This window comes from Pteropus medius, unplaced genomic scaffold, assembly GCF_902729225.1.
Source record: "Pteropus medius unplaced genomic scaffold, Ma_sr-lr_union100, whole genome shotgun sequence".
NCBI classification, from domain to species: domain Eukaryota; kingdom Metazoa; phylum Chordata; class Mammalia; order Chiroptera; family Pteropodidae; genus Pteropus; species Pteropus medius.
In genome coordinates this window covers 4,965,265-4,988,346 of record NW_024354503.1, presented here as the reverse complement: position 1 = coordinate 4,988,346, position 23,082 = coordinate 4,965,265, and the positions used below count along the sequence as shown (strand labels likewise).

Genomic DNA, 23,082 nt, shown 5'->3' with positions numbered 1-23,082 from the left:
TGCCTCACAAGCACTGTGATTTGAATGCAGTGCCCTATGGGGAGCCGTTCAGAGTTTCAAGTAGGGAGATGACTGCTAGTCCATTACTGGAATAGCATACTTTTTGAGCACCTACACCATGTAGAGCACTGGGAATTTTATAACAAGACTCATGTTCCCTGCCATCAGGAAGCTTATCGTTTTCTTTTTCAAACAAAAGTTATACATACACAGGGTTTAAGGAAATAACAAGTATTGTAAGGTTTTCCTATGTAAACGGAAGGCAGTCCACCACTGTCTTCCCCCATTTCCACTTTCCCAGAGACACCTGTTTTCAACTCTTTTAGCTGATTATATTTTATATTTATCTCCATTATCTCTTAAGTAACCTGCTTATTTTGCCACTTCTTGATGTTTCAGTTTTAAGCACTACCTCTTGCCCCATCACCTGCCCCATCGTATACATAATCCCCAAACTGCCAACATAATTTTGGTTTGTTCAGTAGTTATTGTTTATATTACTCTATATAAGCTATGGTTACTTTTCATTTCCTGTACTTTTTCTTTTCCCAGGATTCATAATTGTCCTGTTTTGTTACTTGCTTAGTTTTTATATATTCTACCTTCCACCAGTTATCTAAATATCAAGGTGTTAATGTAAATCAGGTGCCTCAGATTGGTGTCTCCAGAAACAGATGTAGTGATAGAGATGTTTATTAGGAATCAAGACCTGTGGAAGGAAGTGGGTGGAAGCCGGACTGGGCAGAGGGAGAAGTCCAACTGCAGCGAGGCCAAGCAAAGCCTCTGCCACCTTGGCAGGAAGCTCTGGAGCAAATATTGCCTGTCAGAGTGTCCTGAGCCAGGCTGACATGGCTAGGCTTTTATACCCTGCGTGGCTCAGTCACCTGGTATGGGATGCTGCCCCAGGCGAGGGAGTATGTGATATTGGGTGACACAGCTCTGCATCTGAGGCCAACCCTGAAGCAGCTGACAGCTGAAGGGGGTCTGCTGTTCAAACTTCACAGCTGGGCAGCAAGCCCTTCCTTAAAGGGGGCTCAGGGAAGTGTGTCTCCATGACTACTGCATCATGTATTCTGTCAGTCAGTTTCATCTTCTTGAAAAAATATTTCTTGGAATCTTTCTTCCACTCCAGGCTGGAGTGTTTCTTCTTTATACCTGGTGAACAGTTATTCTGGGCTGGGAAAGATTCAGATTTTGTAGGGTTTAAAGTTCGTACAATTTGAGGGCACTTTAAAAACATACAAAAATTCGATTGATAAAAGAAATATAAGTTCCTGGAGCTTCAGATCCTTTGGAGACTCAGGACCTTTTCTTCAAAGATCTCATTAGGCTGTCTAGCAGAAATGCTTTCTGATTGGCTTCTCGTGCCCACCCCCGACACTCCCAGGGGCCGTGAAAGTGCAGGAATCTGAAGCCCAGGCTTTAGGAGCTTCTCCATAAGCCCACCTAGGATCCTGGGGTCTTCACAATCATCCTAGGGATTCCCCTCACCTCGCTCCTGTGTTGGACTTCCCTGGAATTGCTTCTTTCTTGATTTACTCCATCCTTTTGGTGGAAGACCTACACCAGTGGTTTCTTGGAAAAGGGAGTGTGGGAGATGACACTTTGGAGACCTTGCGTGCCTGCAAATATCTTCATTCTGCCTCCGTCCTTACTCATTTGGCTGGGTACAGAATATATGAAAAACCCTTAGAACAGTGCCTGGCATGTAGTAAGTGCAATAAGAGTTTCACTATCGCTATAAAAAATTGTAGTTGAAAATTATTTTCTTTTAGAGTTGTTCTTGAGAAGTCCAAAGGCATCCTGATTTCTGGTGCTTTGTACGCAATCTCGGTTCCGCTTTGGAAGCGGTAGGGTCTCTTTGTCCCCAGAGGCCTGATGTTTCACAGTGGTGTCCTGGATACAGGTCCATTTTCATTCATGGCACTGAGCACTTGGAGACACCTCTCCATATGGAAACACATGTCCTTCAATTCTGGGAACTTTCTTCAATTTTTAATTGATAACTTCATATTGTTTTTAATGCTTTCTCTTTCTGTAATTTTCTGTTATTCAGATACTGAGTGACCTGGACCAGCCCCCCAATTTTCTTTTTAAAAATTTTCTCTGCAAATAAATAAATAAATAAATAAATAAATAAATAAATAAAAATAATAAAGATGTTCCTCTTCTCTTTTCCATATCTTTTTGTTTTACTTTTTGGAAGATTTCCTCAAATTTATCTTCCAACCCTTCCATTGAATTTTTAATTTGCAAGGGCTTTTTGTTGGTGGTGGTGTTCGTTTCTTTTCAAAATAACATCCTGTTCTTGCAGCGTGGATGCAATATGTTCTCTTGTCTCTCTAAAGATATTAACAGTAGGTCCTTCCTCTTGGCCTGGTCAGGTTACCTTTGAGAAAACTTTTTCTGATCCCTTTCCTAGAGAGCAAAGCCATGGCTGCCAGCTTTCTGGGAGGCAAGCTGGGAAAGGGGGTTTGGGAAGACAGTATACACGGTCACTTCATTGCCTGATTTGGGGAGGGTGCCCCTGTCCTCCACTCACCTGCCGTTTGCCATTCCAGTGACCTTGTTTTACTCTCTAGAGAATAAGCCTCAGTCTTCTGCTGGGATTGGGGAAGGGACCCAGGGCCATAACATTTCTGATCTTGAAACAGCTTCCAAACTTGTTTCGTTCCCTCCTCCTCCCTGGGCCTTTTGGGGAGTCTGTGATCTAAGCTGGGTTGCTGCTTCTCCTTCCCCACATCCAGCTTAAGCTATGGTTTTCTTTGGTTTGCTGTGCAGTTACCACCCAACCATCTGTTTTCCAGCTTCCAAATGCCATGTTCTTGTCCCCACTCTCATTCTCCTCATCTTGGTGGGTTTGTGCCTTAAACAAAATCTCTTTACTGTAGTTTCAGTAGGGTTTGGGGAGGGAGCGAAATTAAATGTGTATGTTCAATCTGTCATAATTTTCAGAGCTTCCATTTTTACTAAAGCAGTAAACAGATTAATAATTGCATACTGTGAGAGCTACAGAAGAAACAAGCATGGGGCCAAGACAATAACAAGGCAGGAAGACTCAGATTTAGGAAACACAGTTGTGTCTTTAAAATATGCACTTTGCTCCTGTGTAGAGAAGGACCGTACAGGAACATGCATGGAGCCAAAGATGGTGAGGAAGCCACTGTGGAGAACGGGTGAGCGGGGGAGTGGATTGGAAAGTGATGGCTGTAGAGCTGGAAGGACGGAGACAGGCTGTAACCTCTAAGAAGACAGACAACATGTCTGTTTTATTCCCAGAGCTTAACACTGTCCCTGGCCACCAGAGGAACTTTATAAAATGTTTGTAAATGGACATGGCAGAGGAGGAGGGGAGGAGAAGAGGATGACCTGTAGGTCTCTCCCTCAGTGTAGATCTCGGAGGTCAACTAAGGGCTGTGGCCTGTGCGGCCAAAGGGAGCCACAGAAGGTCTGGGAGCACCGGCGACCAGGTGAGAGCAGGTCTTTACCTGCACACGGAGCCTGTATCACCATGCCCCTCCGCCTTCCAGCCTGTCCCACCACACTCTTTCCACTCCGGCCATTCCGGCACGTCCCTCTGCCTGACACGTCCTCTCCCTGGCCTCACCCCTTCACCTGACCACCCACACTCCCGTCTGGTCTCTGGAGGCCACGGTTTGATTCTTACACCATATTTTTTCTGCAGATCTCTTACCTCGGTTTGCAGTTGTGTGGCCATTGATGGGATTCTGTGTTTAACGTCAGAGATCCCCATGGAGTGTGAGCTTCACGAGTGAGGGCCTCTGCCTATTTTGCTTGCTTTTGTATCCCTAAGAGATAGGACTGGCCCTGCGTACACAAGGAGGCTCAATTAATTTAAATAATTTTTAATGTGGCATAATTGACATATAGCATTGAGTTGCTTTTAAGTGTATAACATGATTAGATATTTGTACATATTGTGAATGTTTACCACAATAAGTTTAGTTAAAATCCATCACCACACAGTTATTTTTTTTCTTGTGATAAGAACTTTTACCATCTACTCTCGAAGCGATTTTCAAATATACGACACAGTATTGTTAACTATAGTCACTTGCTAGCCTAGTGATTGTTGAAGGAAACAAATGAAAGTGGATGTCATCTTGCAGAGATGGTGGGATGGAGATATTGAAGGGGAGGCCACAGAGGGGCATGGCAGCAACCTGGGAGGGAGAAGGCACACCCTGAGCACAGGTGAGGGGCAGAATTCTTGAGAGAAGAGATGATAGGTCTCACATTTGGTAGGCTTCAGTTGAATGACACTAGCCCTGAGCCTTTGCTTGGTCCTGGACTCTGGGCCCACACCCCTGAGCTCTGCAGACTCAGGTGCATGTGAATGTCTGTAACTCCAGGCTTGGTGAGATAAGCTCTGAACTGTGCTACAGGCAGATCATAACTGGTGAGGGCATCAGGGAAGGCTTCCTGGAGGAGGATGCCCTTAAGAGAGACTTTGAAAGGTGAGGAGGATATGGTCAGGAAGAGAGGAGTGATTCAAGGCCTCTGAGGTTCTGAGCCTGGGTGAGTGGTTGCATAGTGGGGCCACAGGTAGAGGGAGGGAACTTGAATTTTAGACATACTGATCAGTGTCCAGGATCTTGGAGGATGGACAAGGACCTGTAAAGGGACCCAGGCTGATTGGCGGTGCATGGCATGTGCCTCAGGCTCACTGCTCCCTCTGCAGGACTCTGCTTGCTGCCTGGACTTGACCACCCCCTGCCCTGCCGCCCATCACTGCACACCCCAGCCTAGGTTCCAGGCCGCTGAGACCAGGCTGTCCTGGCCCCATTCTTCACCTCAAAGCTTTCATGCAACCTCTTCCCAGCTGAGCCTGCTCTCGTCTTCCACCCAGGAATCTCTTTCCCTCACTTTAGCTCTCCCAGGAAGTCCTCGAGGATTTTTTGTGCTGGGCACTTTTACAGACCTCTTTTTTACCCTCTTGTGTTTCGTTGTGTACTCCACAATTTGAAGCTGGGAAAACTGGTTCACAAAGGCGAAGTGATTGCCCATAATCACAGAGCTGATCAGGGAGTTAAATCTGGGTCTGCTGACCATAAAGCCCACTCTGCCCACTGCATTCCAAAAGCTAAGCAGGCAGGCAAGGAGCCTGGGGATCATGACTGCCTCCCCGAGCCAAAGCTCTCTTTTGGGTGCCCTGGGGGTTTTCATATTGTACTAATAGGAGAGGTGAGAGCTCGAGGGACAGTAGTGCATGGTGGTTAGAAGCAAAGACCTAAGAATCAGAGTGTGTAGGTTCAAGTCAGTTCTGCTGCTTCCTATATCTCAATTTTCCCTTCTGCTGAATGGGATAATAATGTAGGTTTATTGTAGGGATTAAATGAGGCACATAGGAAACATGGCATAAGTGTTATTGTTATTACTTCCCTTCCCGAAGCCCCTCTGCTCAGCCAGGATCCAGTTTCTCTGCCCCTGGTCAGTGGTGGGCACTAGGGAGTGGGAGTTCCTCTCTACTCTAGATGGGAGACTGAAGGCAGGAGAAAGTATAATTCCCTACTAGCTCCATTTTATAGATGAGGAAGCTGGGCCTCAGAGAGGAGTGGTCACTTGCCCGAGGGCACACAGTCAGGGACAGAGCCAGGATTAGAATCTGGGCCTACCCAGACCCTGAACCTGGCATCTTCCCACTGTACTAACTGCCTCCCCAGCATGTTGACGACCCTCTGTGGGCAGGATGAGAAGTTTTCCTTCACATGCTCTTTTCCTAGGTCTAAGGGTGCACAAATGCCTTCGTGTTCAGGAATGAGGTTCAACCCCTCAACCCCATCTCCTGTGCTGAGCCAGAGTCCAGCCGAAGAATGGAGCTCAAGAGCTAGTGACAGACCCACCCTCACTCTGATCCCAGTGGATCCTGGGGCTGCCCAGTGGTGAGGAGTCTGGGCCCAGGCTGGTAAGGAAAGCCTGGAGTCCCTGGGTTTGAATTCAGCTCTGCTACCACTTTACCGAGTCACTTTATCTTCCTGAGCTCATGTTACTCAGCTGTAAAATGGGTAGAATAAAACATTTCCTTAGGGCTCTTGCAAGCTTGTTGCTTTGAGGTTGGTGCCTGGTAGGCACCTAGTACATATTTGTTGACTGACTGACTGACTGACTGACCAGGTACATTTAAAGGTTTGTCAGCACCAGGGCCTGGCTCAGGAATGGAGGCTTTTAAGGAACAGCTCCTTGGTACCTGGCCCTCCTGCGCTATCTCTTAAATGCAGCCTCCTCTCTAGTCCTTCTGTCCTGTCCTGCATGGATCCTCATCCTGCCAGGCCACCCCCACCAGGTCCTGCTGCCCTCCCCGTTCCCTGGTCTCTTTGATGCTTTCCAGCCAAGCCCCATCCCCCAGCTTCTGAACATGTCCCCGATTGCCTTGTCTCTGTCCTGCTTATGACCTCAGACATGAAACTTGTCTCTTTTTGACATCTTATATTCATCTTCAACCACATTTTACTTGTTCTCATAACATTTATTGTTCGGTTCCTGTATAGCATCCAACAGTAGAGGCCTGGCTGGATAAATTATAATACATTAATACAGTACTGGATATCTATGGTTGCACAGCAGTTACGAACTTAACTTTGATGGACTCAGAGTGCTTGAAGTCAAATCCCAGCTTGACCACTCATTAGCTCTGTGACTTTGGGGAAATTGTTTAACTTGTCTGTGCCTCAGTTTCCTCATCTGTAAAGTGTGATAACAATATAATCTACCTGGTAAAGTTGTTAAAAAGTAGCAACCTAGAATGGAAGCTCTCATAATGGCATTTTGGTCTGTTTGGTTCATTGCTGTATCCCCAGTGCCTAGCCGAGAGCCTGGCACCTAGAAGCCATTCAATAAATATTTGTTGAACAAATGTGTGGAATAATGAGGTAATGTGTGTAAAGCAGCTCTAATAGAAATATGATGCAAGCCACATATGTAATTTTAAGATGCAAGCCACATATATAATTTTAAGATTCTAGTAAATAAGTTAAAAAAGTAAAAAGCCAATGAAACTTTAATAGCATATATTTTGGCATAATATATCCAAAATATCATTGCAACATGAAATAATATAAAAGTTATTGGGATATCTTCCATTCTTTTTCTCCTAAGTTTTTGAAATAGTCTTTTTTCCCTTTGAAAGGAAATTTATTGCTTTTTAACCTCTTTCAGAAATCACCGTAAAGCTAATTGGACTCAGATCTCCATCCTATCACTGTTGACACGTAAAATAGTGTTTTCCATACCTCAAGTCCAAAATCATGTTATCTATTGTAGGCAATTTTAGAAGAGACTGCAAAGAACTCTAGAAATATTAATTCTGCTACCTCTGATATAAAAAAATACATGTTTCAGGTATACAACATTATAATTTGACATCTGTATACACTATACATGATCGCCCCCAAGAGTGTAGTTACTGCATGTCACCATACAATTGACCCCCTCCACCCCATTTCCCTGGTAGCCACATATCTGTTCTCTGTATCTATGAGTAACAATAACATCTCAAGCAATGTTAAAGGAAAATGTAGTCATATCCAAAAATATTTAAAAAATACTTTCCAATTAAAATTAAGTAAAATTTAAAATTTAGTTCCTCAGTAGTACAAGCCACATTTCAAGGGCTCGGCAGCCACATCTGGTTAGTTGCTATCAGACTGGGACAGCACAGATATTATGTGCCTGGCACAAGTTAAGTTCAGCTGTTATTACTGGTGATTTGGAAGATGTCTGCTTTAGGTTGAGTGAAACAAGCAAGTTGCTGAGCACTATGTACAACATGATTTCACTTGTGCAAACAAAGGAAAACCACGCCCCCAAACTATTTATGTGTTGAATATGTAACCAGATGTAAGCAGAAGCCTCCTTGCCTTATGAGAGCTCCCATCCAATCCCTGAGAGCAGCAAAGAGAGATGAAATGTACAAGATGCCTGCTAGGGAGGGTAGACCCAGGACAATGGAAGGCCTTTGTGTTAGCTCCTCCAGGAGCTGGATAGAGGAGCTGGTGAGCTGAATTGCTTGGGTAAAGGAGGGAGGAGAATTTGAATTTTCTGTCAGGGAAGGACAGGTGAAGGACAAGATGGTGGAATACATGGGGCAAACGGCCAGAGAGCACCTCTCATTGATGGGATGGCTGAAAGGACTTTGAATAGAGATGCTGTTTAAAATTTTTTGCTGCATGGGGTATATATAATGTGAATGCTTCATGAAGTGTTCTCGATAATCCAATGTCTGTGTGCATGAGTTTTAGGGTAGAATCCAGAAAGGTCTGAGCTTCTCATGTAGGTCAGAAAAAAGAGATGGCAAAGGCAGAACCAAGGACTGAGACTGAGGAGACTAGGAGATAGGACACAGAGGGACCCCTTCATTCCCCCCACACCTTTCTTGGGACTCAAAGAAACCTGGAGGCAACTTTCGACTTCTCATGCTTCATAGAGGTGGCAGTTTGAGCCCATCTCAACATCATGGCTACATCACAGAGTAAAGAGGACCTCAGAAGACACCTGGCCTCCTGTTTGTAATTGCCCAGAGAAAGCCTGGAAAACTCCACACCAACTTGGTGGAGGCTGCTTCTGGGAGGATAGTGGGTTTGGAGAGGTGAAGAAGATTTTCACATTTGTTCTCTCAGGCTATATATTGCCTGAATTGTTTCAGAAAATATTTTTATAGTGAGCAGGTAGTACTTTTATGTTGAAGAAAAGCACCCCCCCTCTGTACCTCTTTCCTACCCCTCCCAAGGAACACATAGCCAGTGTGGAAAATTTAGAATATGCAGGTAGTTATAGGAATAAGAAACAAAATTCACTATTAAATCACTGCTCAGCTCTCTCCTTAGTCATGGCTGAAACCCTGGAGAAACGTCCGGCCTCTGAGCTGGCCCTCTGTAGCGCATGCCCTGACTGCAACTCACAATTTTGCTCCAGCCTGAGCAGCTAGAGGTCACAGTAGTCAAAAGGGTTGACTTAGGGCCCAGAGGTTTGTGAGGGGTCTTGACTCCTATGCCTGGAGTGCCCTGGCAGAAAATGGGGTCCTTGGCATGGGACCTGATGTAGGCTGTGGGTGTATGTGGGCTCAATTTGGGGGCTGTGCTGGGAATGAGCCCCACTTGTGGCATTTAGGACACTGTCTTCTCACAGCATAGAGGTCATGAGTTTGGCCAACTTACTGTGAGGAAGTTACTTAACCTTCGGTGTTTTTTTTTTTGTAGTATTTTGTGAGTTAAATGAGATAATGTCATATATTGAACACAAAGTGATTTTAGCAAGAAAAATGTTCCAAGAACTAGTCTTTGCTTAGCAAAACCCTCCAGACCTGGTGAAGGTAAGAAGATTTTTTTTGTTAAACGTAGTGAGTGGGAGATTGGGTCCCAAGGCCTAGTACTGCCTGGTAGGAGCAGAATGTTACTGGAGAACTTGTCCTGGAGTAGTGGCACTAGCAGGGAAGTTGGACACTCCCAATGATCAGTGGTAGAAAGGGTGGATGGTGGGGTGGCAGTTGGCAGCTTTAGGGCTGGGGCACATCACTGGGACTGGACCACTGTGGAGGTGGTTGTGGATCCTAGTCTCCACTTTGCCGACAGCTTGGCCCAGGGCACACTACTGGGAACTCTAGAATAGTGTGGAGGTTTCTAGTGCAGCCTTCAGGCTCAGACCACTTAAGTTCAAGTCAGGTTCAGTCACTTGCCAACTATGTGGTTTTGGACAAGTTACTTAACTCCGCTGGTGCCTCAATTCTCTCACCTGTAAAATGGGAATTATGATGTTACTAGGTTGTTGTGAGAATTAAGTAACTCAAATAAAGCATTCTGAAGAATACCAGACTTATAGTGAGGGTGCAGGAAGGATGCATGCTGTTGGAATTTTGTCTGCACCATGAAAGTAGCAGGTGAGCTTTGAGGTTCTTTCTGGTTTTAAGACATCTTTCAAGTAGTTGACACAGATTTCTTAGAAGGCAATTTAAGACTAGTTTCACTGGTTTAGATCTACTTGTGGCCCTGAAGAATGACAAAGTTTTTGAACTGAGAAAAACATTCCTTACCCCCTGCATTTTTGTGGGAAATTGAAGGTTATGTTTCTGCTATGGTCAGTCAATAATGCTTCAACCTTCTAGTCCAGAGCCCAGGCGAGGCTGATAGTTTCCATTCACATTTTCAAACCTAACTCATTTACACAGCAAACGCTACCTGAGCCATTTTGCAGAAGTCATGGTTCATGGTGTGGGCTCTGGACTCCTGGTTATGCCACTACAGCATGTGACCCCAGAGAGACTTAACCTCCAAGACCAGTTTCTTCACTTATAAAATGGAAAAATTCCTACTTCTTAGGTTAGTGTGAGGATAATAAAATGGAACGATGAATCCATTAGGACAGTTTTCAGGTGCCCTGTAGCAGATTATCTGATAAAAATAAAGGTGTTTCATATTACCAAGTATTTGGAATTTGGCAGCTCCATGCTACCTCAGGCTTTCTTTCTGCTCTGCCATCCTCAGGGTATTGGCAACATTTGGTCTTATGGTACAAGGTGGCTGCTGCAGCTCCAAGCTTCACATCCTCACACACTACCATCCAAGGAAGAAGGGGGAGAGAACAAACAAGTCTTTCTCCTCTAGAAACTCTTTTCCTCAGGAAAATTTGTCTCAAACAAGAATCATCTGAACAGCTAAAATCACAAGTCCTGGAGCTTCTCCAGAGACTCTGACTCTTGTGGGTCTGGGACAGGACTCAAAACTGCATTGCTAACAAGGTCACAGGTATGCTGAGGAGCTGGCCCCAAAGAGAATTAGTGGTGGCTTGAAATGGGGTTATGTCTTACCCTGGTCTTAACTTTAGTCCTTGAGAAGACAAGGCTGAGATAAGGATTAAAGTGCTGTTACTTTATTTGGGAGATGTGAGCCCAGGGTGATGTGGGTGAGGAAGGGAAGGAAGGATGCAAAGCAATGAGATACGCTGTATTACGTACCGGCTACTGCTTGCCAACAAGCTGCTAAGAGACACAGTAGGTCACTTGGTAGGTGTGCTCAGTTGACACGAGACTTTTCTGGAAGGGCTAAAAGGAGGAAACTTGGAAAGTGGGAGGCGGCGGCAGTTTTCAGCCCAGCTCCCCTCCATCTTCTGTTTCCTATTTTTCAACATTTACCTCTGGGGAACTAATATCTCTACAGTTCCAGACAGAATCAACCAGTCTTTTAGTAAGCCAGATCTCATGTCCCGAACAGTAGTTTTTATTTAAGTCTAAAAGTGAAAGGATGACTTGGTACAGGTGGGGTCCAATCAAGAGGGCTAAAGAGGCAGTGGAGGAATCTAAAAGGGAACTCAGAGTGCTAACAGGTTTTAAAATTTGAGCCAATAAGATTTACTGATGAAGTGATTATGGAGTGTGAAGGAGAGAAATTAAAGTTTTGGTGGATAATGGTGCCATTTATTTAGATGGAGAAAGCTTGAAGAGAAGTTACTTTGTTAGGAAAACTAAATAAATTTTGGTCATGTTAGATTGGCGAAGTCTATTAAAGTGGTCTAGGTCTGGATCTGAGGGGAGAGCTTGTCTTAGGATAAAAATTTTAGTCATTATTATATATAAAGTATTTAAAGTCAGAATATTGGTTGTGGACACCTAAGAAAAGAGGCTGGTTGAGAAGGGAGATGAGGCAGAAATTTTGACTCTGGCAAGTATATACCTTCCATGCCCTGTAGAACAGGTTGTAGGGGCAAAAGCCTCCTTGTTGGAGTGGGTTAGGAGAGGATGCAGGGAGAGGAAGTGGTAATGGAGAATACAGACTTCAAGGAGTTTTGTTGTGAAGGAGAACAGAGAAATGGCGGGGAGGGGGGGCGGGGCTCAAGAGGGCCGAGGAAGGGCGCTTTTAAGCCATGGTGTGTTCGTAGGCAAGAATGACCCAGTAGAGAACTGGATAAGGCAAGAGAGAAAGGGGACATATGCAGAGGTTTACTCCTAGAGGAGCTGAGAGGAATGGATCTGGATTACAAGCCCAAGGTTTGGACCTGGAGAAGAGAGGGAGTCCCCCATAATAGTAGGTGGGGATGTGGGGAGTGTACACTATACAACAGGTAGGTAGAGAAGGTGGCGGTAAGAGAGGTATATGACTATGAAGTTTGAGAAGTCATCGAAGAGGATATTAAGAGATGGGAGACGATGTAAAGATGTGTAATAGGTTTTCTAAGAGGAAAGGTGAGTATCTTAGGGAAATGTAATAGGACAGTTTGGCAGTGTTGAGGGCCCATCTGAAATGCTTCATAACTATAAAGTGAGTCGGGTTAGCCTGGTGCTGGGTGTTCTCTGCAGTGTTCAGCTGTTTGGGTGAAGGCTCCGGCTAAGTGCCGGGTGAGTGTGATGGAGAAGGGAGCAGAGTGTGGTTTCAGTGCTGAACAACAGAATCTAAGCTGAGTTAAGAAAGGAAGTGAAGACACGAGAGGAGGTGACTGATGGGGAAAAGGCGAAAAAGTGGGTCAATGAATTGGAAGTTTCAGGTTAAAGAGACTAAGGCTATTCTATGAAGGCATCGATATAAAGTTAACCACTGAACAAAAACACACATCTTTTTAAATATCAAAAACAGCCAAAAAAAACAAACCCAACAAAAACAAAAAACCCCAAGAGAAAAATAGGCTACATAAGGACTGTATATAAAAGACTTGGAATACATGTAAATATAACAAAATATGATGAAATCAAGGCCAGATTTATCATCTTATGATGCTGTAAAAGGACTGATCTACAACAAATCTCCAGATTATATTAAGTAAATAAGCAAAGCAGAGAAAAGTATAGTATGCCATCTTTATATAACAAAGGAACACTATAACATTTATATCAAAAAAATTGAAAAGACCAAATTGAATAAAAAAGATCAATAACTGCTAAGGGAGAGAATAAGACAAAGAATAAGAAAAGAAACGACTTTTTTGAATATGTTGTTTTATAGATCAGACTTGGAACTATGTAAATATTTTATATAACCAAACTACGATAATTTCTTAAAAATGAAAAAATAAACAAAATAGGTTAACATAAATGTGTATTCAGTCAGATGCAAGCCACACAGAGCCATACTAAGTTTAAATTACAGTAAATTGACTGTACAGGCCTAGTAGTAAATATTCCCAATAACAAAAAGGACTGCAAACAAAACCTTAATCTGTCTTTTGTTATTCTGATACTGTTCTGTAATACAGGATAAAACAATTGAATAATCGTGATAGTCAATTTTATAATTCAAGGTACAAATGAGAACGGGGATTTTGTGTTGAGAAAAAATATACAGATGTGAGATAGAATTATGAAAATTTTCCAAAGTCTTCAATTTGAATAGAAAGTATCAATGTATTTTATCTTAAAACAAGAAAATGTGTCTTAGTGCTGTGGACCAAAAAGGCCTAGAAATAATGACCAACCTTAGCAGCAGTGGGCATTCTAGAGCCTAGATTTTGGCCTTGCAATGCCATTCACCACTAAAAGGAACCAGGATTTTTGCTTTTTTCCTACAAATAGCTGACTATAGGTCTGGGGCAGGAAATGTACAAGATAAATCTAGAACATCCTATCATACTAGGTAGCAAGGACGTCACCAAATACTAGTAACTATCAAAAGGACTCAGGGGCCAAAATGAAGAGGCCTCCAATGGGCAAAAATGACAATTTAAGCATCATTAAGTTTAGTAACTACAATGAACTGAAACATAAATATATTTAAATTCAGTGATAACTAAAATCACCCCCTGATCACTTTTGGAGGATGCGAATAAACCAACTCATCATTAGGTATTATATAAAGGAGGAATAGAAGAATTAGAATATTACCATTTTGCAACCTTTGATGAATTAATGGATCTAGGTATTGACCTTCAATGGCTGCAACATCTAAAGAGACCAGACATGTCTCTTGATGAAAGCATGTCTTACCACTAAATCTGAATCTAATCACACCTCTAGATCTATTCTTAATTAACAGAAAATACAAAGGACATAGAAACCTGTTAAATGACACCACAGAGATGTAACAGCAAAATCTGGACTGGGAAACACATGTAGCTGCAGGCTCAAAGAATTCCATAAAACACACCAACTATTTCCATTATTTGGAGCCTGTTCCTGTTTGGATTCTCAAATAAATTACTTAAAAAAAGACATAAGCAATTAAATTTTGTAAGTTGTGTATTTCATGTTAAGAAATTAATGTTAATTTTTTGGTATGCTAATTGTTTTTCTACAAGACCCTATATATACACTAAACATTTATGGATGAAATATGATGTCATTATGGTAAGGGGGTGCAGACAGTGGTATACGTTAAACAAGGATGGCCACCAGTTGATAATTGCTGAGTCTATTTGATAGGTACAAAGGAGTTAATTATATTCTATTTAAAAAAAAAAATCCTTTCCAAAGTAGTCACCATGATTTAGGCACTCACTAGAAATGTGTTTTGATGAGGGAGGATGGAAGTATCTGGGGTAACTTTCAGGTTTCTTGCTTGAGGGATGAATGGGTGGTGGTGCTTTTTACCAGATCTAGGAAAAGCAGGGGAGGTGGGTTTGTGAACCATTTTGGTCACGCTGCACTGGGTGCCTGTGGTACATCTGGATGGTTCTGCACATGTTAGTGGATGTGGGCAAGAGGTGAGTGTGTCACTGGATGACATTACAGGGAGAAACTGTAGTGAAGGGAATCTCAGAGAGTTTGAAGATTACAGAGCCAAAAACTAGACAAATGGTGTCTTAGAAACAGAAGGGCCCAGAAAGAGGTCTGAACAGTTTTTAAAAGGAGGGAATGCTTGGACTCCTATCTCATTCCATATATAAAATTTAACTCAAAATGGTTCAAAGATCTAAATTTAAAAGCTAAAATTACTTAAAACTCTTAGAAGACACAGGTATAATCAAAATTAAAAACTGTTGTACTTCAAAGGACACTATCAAATAAGGAAACCCATGGAACACTTGCAAATCATGTATAAGGACATAGCATCCAGGATACATGAAGAACTCCTGAATAACCCAATTAAAAAATGGGCAAAGGATTTAATAGATATTTCTACAAAAAAAGACAAATGGTCAATAAGTATATGAAGATGCTCAATATCCTAGTCATTAAAGAAATGCAAATTAATACAATGAAACATTACTTCATACCCATTAAGATGGCTATAATGAAAAAAGAAACAAAAATATTTCTTGATGAGGATAAACAGAAACTGGAACCCTCATACACTGCTGGTGGAAATGCAGAACGGTGTAGCCCCTATGGAAAATTTGTCTGGCAGTTCCTCAAAATTTAAACAGATACCACATGACCCAGCAATTCCACCCTAAGGTGTATGTGTATGACCAATAGAATTAAAAACATGTCCACACAAAAATTGTACGTAATACTGTCTTATTCACAATAGCCAAAAAGTAGAAATGACCCAAATGCCCATCAACTGATCAATGAATGATATATCCATAATGGATATTTGACAAGAAATACATGCTACAACATGGATGAACCCTGAAAACATTATGCTAAATAAGCCAGCCACAAGACTACATATTGATTCCATTTAGGATGAAATGTCCAGAAAAGGCCAATCTGTATAGAAAGATTAGTAGTTGCCTAGGGTTGGGGGGACAAGGGAAAAAAGAATGACTTAGTATGGGGTTTCCTTCTGGAGTGAAGCTATCCTAGACTTAGTGGTGATTATAATACAACCTTCTGAATATACATACTAAAACCCACGGAACTGTATACTTTAAATGGTGCATTGTATGGTGTGAATTATAGCTCAGTTTAAAGAAAGGCAGGGGCTTGAGCTAAACAGTGTAAAACACTGCACTGAAGCCAGGTGAGTTGAGGCCTGGAGAGACCATGGGATCCAAGCGTTAGCAATAAAATCATCCACTTGATAGCTCCTTCCCTCTTTTGTCTTCATCCATTCCTCCCCTATTTAATTCCAGTAATTCTGGCTGAATCCTAGATTCTATAGTTCCATCCCTTTTGCCATGATTGGTTTAGGAGTGGGCAGGTGACCCAGTTCTACCCAATGAAACTAGGCTGCTGCTGAAGGGCTTCTGGGAAATATTAAGGAATAAAAATGAGACAATTTCTGCCTCTGGAGGTGTCAAGTTGAAGACTGGTGAAGCTGTCTTGGCAAGGTGGTTGGAAAACATGCTGAAGGCAGCAGAAGACAAAATTGTGAAGAACCACCTGGGTCCTTAGAACTACCCTATCTCAGGGCTTCTTTTCAGGAGATAAATCCTTCTGCTGATTAAATCATTTATTTTTTTAGAGCCCAAAGCATCCTAATGTAGGTTACTGGTGACTCTTCCATCAACATGAGTTAGAAGAATGGGTTTGAGACAGGGATGAGGGGAAGGGAATCCATTTTTATATTTTACTATGACCAGTCTTAGTTCAAGTCAGGGTTGACACTCGGCAAGCTATTTTAACTATCTTAAGTGTCCTTACCATGTTTCCCATCTGGATTCTTGGTTTTTAAGCCCAGGCACTCTCATGGTCTACAGCTAGTTATATCACTAAACATTTTTCCAGGAAGGAAAAAAAAAATTCCTCATCCTACCCATCCTAACTTCTAGGTAACAGAAAGAGGGGTATCACTGAGTTTCTCTCCCAGCCATCTACACAGGATTGACCTAAACATTAAAGGAGCTCCCAGCATAGTCCACAGCTCAACATTTTACTGACTCGGAACTCATATAAATATTGATAAAGTAATCCCAACTGTGGCTTTCTCAAATTCTGCAACTTCTCAAATATCGAGCTGCTGTACCTCTAACTCCTAACGTTTTCCACTCAGAAAGATGACACTCCCCTGGACACAAATTACCTACAACCTAGAACTTATCTCAGCATTAATGAAGGCAAATAGCTGGAAATTGCTTACGTGGCCAAATTATACTTTAACTAAAAGGTACCCCCAAATAGAAGTGTAAAGTCAGAAATTATTTTTGACTAAAGTTGGAGGTTTGAATTGACTTTGCTACTCATTAGATGTACACATAACCGCTATCACCTTGAGTAAGTTTCTTCACCTGAGCCTGTTTCCTCATCCATAAAAATGGTTAACTCTTGCATTATACAACTATCCCAAGAACAAAGATCAAACATAACACAGAACACCTACCAAGAGCTCAACTGATATGACAGCCCTTTTTTCACTAAGGGGATAAACAAAGCAATGTATTTTTTTGTCTCCAATTTACTTATTATTTCCCCTCAAACAGTAGAGGTGACTTGTGAAATCAAATTCAAATTGCATCAATTTATTACAAGTTCTATTTCCTAACATAACTTTCTTGCTATTTCTATAGAGTAAGGGGGTTCTCTGTAGGGTCTCCAAACTACAGCAATTAGAAGTCTCCATTAATGGCTGTTTTTGGAGTTAGAGCACTTCACTAACAAGGACAAGAATTTAATCAATTCACAGAAGACTCAGAGGTCTGCTTAAGAGCAGAATGCCACCTGCCTTCATCTTATGCCAACTGTATAAAAATACACAAGCACTTTCCCCTGCCACAAGGACTGTAATTGGATCTATTAATTTGTTAATTTTACAATTCTAATGTGAACTGGAGAGGCTCTTTTGCTGTAAGCTACCAGGTCAAAACCTTAAGATATGCCAAAAATCTGCATTAAAAAAGTACACTGCAGATCATGCTGCTCAACCAAGAAACCACCTCTCTGCTCCCAGCTTCTCATCACTAGCCTACTTACTCCTAGGATCTTTCCTAACTCCACCTAGCAATGTTTGTTAAGAGGACAGGACTACTAATAGATTGACTATTCACAAAACCTCTACACTTCACACCAGAATATATCCTGTCCCTAGAAAACCTGGAGAAACTAGGCACCCCCACTCCTGGGAAAAGATTGGAGGCAGCATTCCAAGCCAAACTGTATCCAGCTTTATTAAAGATACTTTTCATAAACAATCATGGTATTTCAGGCAGGACATGGGCAGACAATCATTAACAGTATACAACAACTTTCAAACTCCCTTCTTCAATGGACTACCAAAATCAGAAAGCCACTATAAAACCCCATGAAGTCTTCATTTGATGCTCTGAACAGGGAAAGTTTAGAGTGAGGGTTGACATTTCACATTAAGCATGTTGTTTAACAACTTTTCACAAGCCGACCCTGACTTTCGGGAAATGAAATGAAAATGGCAGAATCATCAATCTGTAGATCCACAATCTAAAAAGGAACTGCGCTCTTTTGAGGGATGCCATCTCAATGGCGACACTACAAAGTTTGGATTGCCTGACATACCAGTAACCAATTTTTTTTGGGTCAGGTTCCAACAGGTTTGAGTTTAAGGAAGTCAAGTCAATGCTTAAGGTGGAGAGAGAGAAAAGGACATAAAAATGAATTTGAGTTTCTCCACACCACAAAGTGTTTGTACCAAGGTGGCTAATATGTGTCAACATCAAGGGATCCCTCCTCCCAGGAACCAAGAGGAAATCTCTCAAAACTAGAAGGGAAAGGTGTTTTCCCCCACATCAATCCAGCTTTGGAGACTTTCTTAGTAATATGTCCTTCCCCCCAAAACAATGAAGTGTTGTGTGCTAACAACATAGCTTAAAAAAAAAAGTAAAACAAAATTCTGCATTTTTATAAAACTTGATAAAAAATAGTATTTCAAACTGTACAGTCACCAGAAGTACACAGTTATCAAAAATGCACACACTTCACTTGGCATCTCCAGCACCTTCAGCTTTCTGTGCCTAAGAAAAAAACAGACAGATTAGTATGAGTAGATTTTTAAAACTACCTTCATTCATTCATGTTCCATCCAACAGCAGTCCCCAACCATTTTGGCACCAGGGATCAAGTGCTATGAGGAATCTAATGCCTGATGATCTGAAGTGGATCTGAGGTGGTGATGTTAGTGCTGGGGTGCGGCTTCAACTACAGATGAAGCTTTGCTCGCTGGCCAGCTGCTCACCTCCTGCTGTGAGGCCTCATTCCTAACAGGCTGTGGACTGGTACTGGCCCAGGGGTTGGGGACCACTATCTATAACATTACTTTGCTCTCAAGCCAAATTTCAGGTTTTAGGTACTTTGACACTGAGATACAGTATTTCTTTTGAAAATGACTTGGTGGTTAACTTGCTAAATCACTCCCACTACCCCAACCTTATTGTAAAATAGAGGAAGAGGACACATCAGCATTAGAAGATCTGAAGTTATTTCCACTTTGAAAACTCTATGGCATAGTGTGAGTGTGACAGCTAAACACAGGATAAAGATCAACACCACAGTACCCTTTATCGATAGCAGACACATTAAGAAGCCTTGATTTAAGCTAATAGGAAAACCACAAGCAAACTCTGGACTGAAAGGCACACTTGGGAGGGTACATACAGGAAAAAGGCAGTAAGACCTTTTGCATTCAGTACATGACCAAATGAGCACACTTCACAAAAAGTGATAGCAGCCGTACCTGGTCTGTTTTGGCATCTCCATTTTCTGCAGGGTTATTCCCATCCTTGCCAGCATCGGCTTTCCCCTTTTTCCCTTTGGGTACCTTCTCTCCCTTCTAAAAAGAAGGAAGGAAAAAAAAGTTGTTTCTCCTAATTTCCTATTACCAGGGTATGGTCTACAAAGTTCTGCACAAGGAAGGATTTTATCAAAGATAAAACACAAACTATAAACACCCTCCCCCACTGATAGAACAACTGATCAGAACTAGGCCAAATTATCTATAATTCACTGTGTTCATCAGTATACAAAGTTTTCATAAGTGTAAATAATGGGAGAATAAGAGCTTAAAACTTGGGTGTTTAATAACCACGTGCAGTTTTCTGTAAACTGAGAGTTGAGAAACCAGTATAAAAATCTCAGGGATAAGGCAAGCTATCAAAACAATTTAGAATATCCATTAATGGAGTCACCACTATATTGAATTAAAGATACTGAAGGAGAGTCCTAACTTTGTGGAAATGACCAATTAGGACATTATTATAACTAGAAATATCTTGTTTCCCAGTCCCACTCACCTTTGCAGGGGCCTTTTTAGGCTTGGGTTCTGGCTTTGGAGGAGCAGGTTTCTATTTGAGAGAGAGAAGGGAAGAAAACATTAGCACGATGGACCAATGAAAACAACCCACCAACCGAAGTACCACTGGCATATAAGTTTTTCCTACTTTATAAAGATTTTGTGGCTGACTTCCCATTAGAACTTCCTATCTTCAGAAACTCACTCACATAACACTCTAAAGTGTTCTCCTTTAGCTATAACCTACCAGAATTTCAGAACCAACAAATCTCAAATGGGCGAGTCCACAGTGGGGAAGCTCATTAAAACCAGTGGCTGACCATAGTTTATGGGAGGCAGAGGAGACTGTTTTTCAATGCTTTTTAATTTCAGGAATAAATGTGAAAATTTAAAAGCAGATACTTACAGCAGATAGCCTTGCTGATCTTCTCTGTGGCTATTTTAAAAAAAGAGAAAGTTAGAAAAATAGAATAGTTTAACCACTTAAACAAAACAAAGTTTTGGTGCCAATCTGTTCTAGGCTATAGGAAGTGAAGAGAGTTGAAAGTTAATAGGCAAATTCGGGACTAGAGGGTATGGCTGGCTAATTACCACCAAACAGCCCAAAACTCTATAAGACTACACAAAAAAAAATAAACAAGACTTACTTCGTCCTTCACCTTGGCTTTATCTCCTTTAGCATCCCCTTCAGCCTATAAGAAACAAAAACTAAGAAATCCGCAGCTTCCGAAACAATATTTAATGATTCACTAAGCTTAAGAGTCCTAAGGAAAACAACCGAAGGGAAGTCAGGAGCACAACTTCTCTAGAACATACAAATCGTTAGTATTTAGCAACCCCAGCTCCTATGCAAATACCCCAAGCGCTGAGAAAGGTGTGTAAGTGCTCATTTGTGTAAGCGCCACGCAAGGAGGGCGGGTGTCAGAGCCCCAACCCGCCGGGAGTGTCAACAGAGCGGCCCCAGAAGTGCGCGCTAAGCTGGGGCGAGGAGCCGGGAGCAGGGCAGCCCGCATCCGCGGCGCCAGGCAGAGGCAACAGCTGCAGCTGGTGCAAACAAACCCCTCCGGAGGCGGGGCCCAAGCGCCGTTACCATGGCAGCCGTCGAGGGCGGGAGACGGGAAGCGCGCGCAGCCCGGGGAAACCGTAGGCGGCAGCGTCGCGCACCGGTGCGAGTCTTGTGCGCGGGGGCCGGGGGCGGAGGCGGGGCACACGGCGAAACCCCGCCCCAAGGGAGACGGGCGCCGCCCCCTCACGGCGGCGGTTTTTTGGCGGCAGTGCGTTCCCCCGCCCGCCAACCCCAAGCGCCGCCTTCCCGCCCTTTCGGGTTTGAATTGCCCGCCCGCGGGGAGGAGAGGGATGGGGGGGGCTGCAGATGGGGGAGGGGGCGCGGGGCGGGCACGTCGAGCCCGAGGGGAGCGGGGTAAACAGCCACCAACATGGCTCCTCCCGCCGCGGCCGCCGCTCCTCCAATATGGCCTCTGGCGCCCGCGGGCAGCTGAACCGCGCAGGGTTAGCCCAGGGCCGCCAGATACTGTCTCGAGTATCCGCGCCGGAAGGCTGAGCCTGCTCCAGCCTGGAGCCGATTCTCGTGTCCCAGAGCTTAGGAGGCGGCGGTGGCGGCAACAGCGGTGGTGGCGGCCCAGCGCCTGGGGCCCTCGCGCCACGTACCTTTCTCTTGGGCATGATGGCGACGGCAGTGGGACGTAGGCGCTGGACACGGGGATGCAGCGGCGCGCGGGCTTCGGTCGGTCCGGGGGTCGTTCTCGCCTCTTCTTCACACTGCTCGGGCTCCGGGGGGTTTATAAAGTTTTTATAGCGCTGGGAGCCCCGGACCGGTTAGAACCGGATTTCACCTCCCGCCGCCGCTTATTGGCCCAGCTGGGGTCACGTGGGCGGGGTTTAAACTCACCTCCTCTGGAGGGAGTGAGGAGGGGGGTGTGGGGGGGCGCGCGAGACGGCGGCGCGCCTTGCGGGGGGTGGGGGCGCAGCGAGGGAGGCGCGGGTTGAAGCTGATAAATGAGGGGGGTGTGCGAGTCGGCTGGCTTTGGGTTTCGGCTACCGCCAAGAGCTAGCTTTTGCAAACTACCAAGTTCCTTCTACCTTATGCAACCAAGCTACCCACTTCTCCAAGCCGTGCGACACTTAGGGCCCATCTCGGCCGCTTTCCTTCCTGTTCCCGCTGGGGGCCCCAGAAGAAGGGTTTGCAAGGCCTAGCCACACCGCCCTTCTCTGCCGGAGGCGGGAGAAAGCGTGCCGCTTGGAGGCACAGGCTGCAGTTCCCAGGGCCAAGGCTGACGCTGAAGTGGGAAAGAGCGGGGAAGCCAGCTTGGCGCAGCCGGACGTGCATCGTTCCAAGGTGCCACTCTGAAGCAGCTTTTCGTGCACCTCACCTGGAAGGCGATCCACTCGAGGTGGGGTGGGGGTTTGAGGGGGAGACTTTACACGCAGAGGTTACTTTCGGGTGCAGTGGGGCAGGTAGGAGCTGTCCTTTCAGCACCCGTTGCTCAGCCGCCTCCCCAAATGTCAATGAAGCCCCCCGCCAAAACCTGTCGGGTGGCTTCCCTGAGGTCTCTATTCCCGGATTTCAGGATCCTGGCACAGAATGAAGAGCGGCAGCCAAGAAGACCTACCAGCACTCCCCTTCCCCTATGCTCCACCCGCTTCAGAGACATCAAGCTCAGCTGCCCCCACGACGCGGCCACCAAGCCTGGGCGCTGCAAACGCAGCTGGCGAAATCCCTCCTTCCACACTGGCAGGCTGGCTTCCTCTCACTTGCGCGAGGGAAAGGAGGGTGGAGGAAAGTCCGGGGATTAGGAAACAAGTAGAGGAACAGGTGTTGTGATGGCAAAAGGGCTCTTCCAGTGGCTCCCCCATCCCACAAGCCCCGAAGCTAGGCATCCTGGAGGTAGCCAGGTGCCCCACAGGGAGAGTAGACAACTGCAGTGACAAAACAAGTGTTCTTTCATCATACAGTTAGGAGGAAGTTTTACATCGAAGAAAATAAATTCCTATTTGACACCCAGGAAAACACAAAAACATGATATCTATTCTTGTGGAGTCTTAG

General features: G+C 44.0%; 1 protein-coding gene and 1 long non-coding RNA gene across 2 annotated transcripts; one reads left to right on the top strand and one right to left on the bottom strand.

Annotated features, from left to right (window-relative positions):
• Window positions 1-17,899: 17,899 nt before the first annotated feature.
• On the bottom strand, window positions 17,900-21,892 carry HMGN2 (high mobility group nucleosomal binding domain 2). Its single transcript, XM_039854694.1, has 6 exons — window positions 21,687-21,892; window positions 20,666-20,710; window positions 20,425-20,454; window positions 20,020-20,070; window positions 19,464-19,559; window positions 17,900-18,744 (listed from the first exon to the last, which is right to left on the bottom strand). Exons 1-6 carry the CDS (start codon window positions 21,699-21,701, stop codon window positions 18,709-18,711), a joined length of 273 nt encoding a protein of 90 aa, XP_039710628.1. The 5' UTR covers window positions 21,702-21,892; the 3' UTR covers window positions 17,900-18,708.
• Window positions 21,893-21,980: 88 nt separating this feature from the next.
• On the top strand, window positions 21,981-23,071 carry LOC120596225 (uncharacterized). The gene is made up of 2 exons (XR_005651112.1): window positions 21,981-22,429; window positions 22,607-23,071. It is a non-coding gene; the product is annotated as an uncharacterized LOC120596225 (long non-coding RNA).
• Window positions 23,072-23,082: the final 11 nt, after the last annotated feature.

What these genes read in the sequence shown, in the direction of transcription:
- HMGN2 (XM_039854694.1), bottom strand. An exon ending in CTAAAAAGGCCCCTGCAAAG is followed by an intron (nt 19,560 to 20,019) that starts GTGAGTGGGACT and finishes CCTTCTTTTTAG; the next exon opens with AAGGGAGAGAAGGTACCCAA. An exon ending in GAGATGCCAAAACAGACCAG is followed by an intron (nt 18,745 to 19,463) that starts GTACGGCTGCTA and finishes TTTTTTTCTTAG; the next exon opens with GCACAGAAAGCTGAAGGTGC.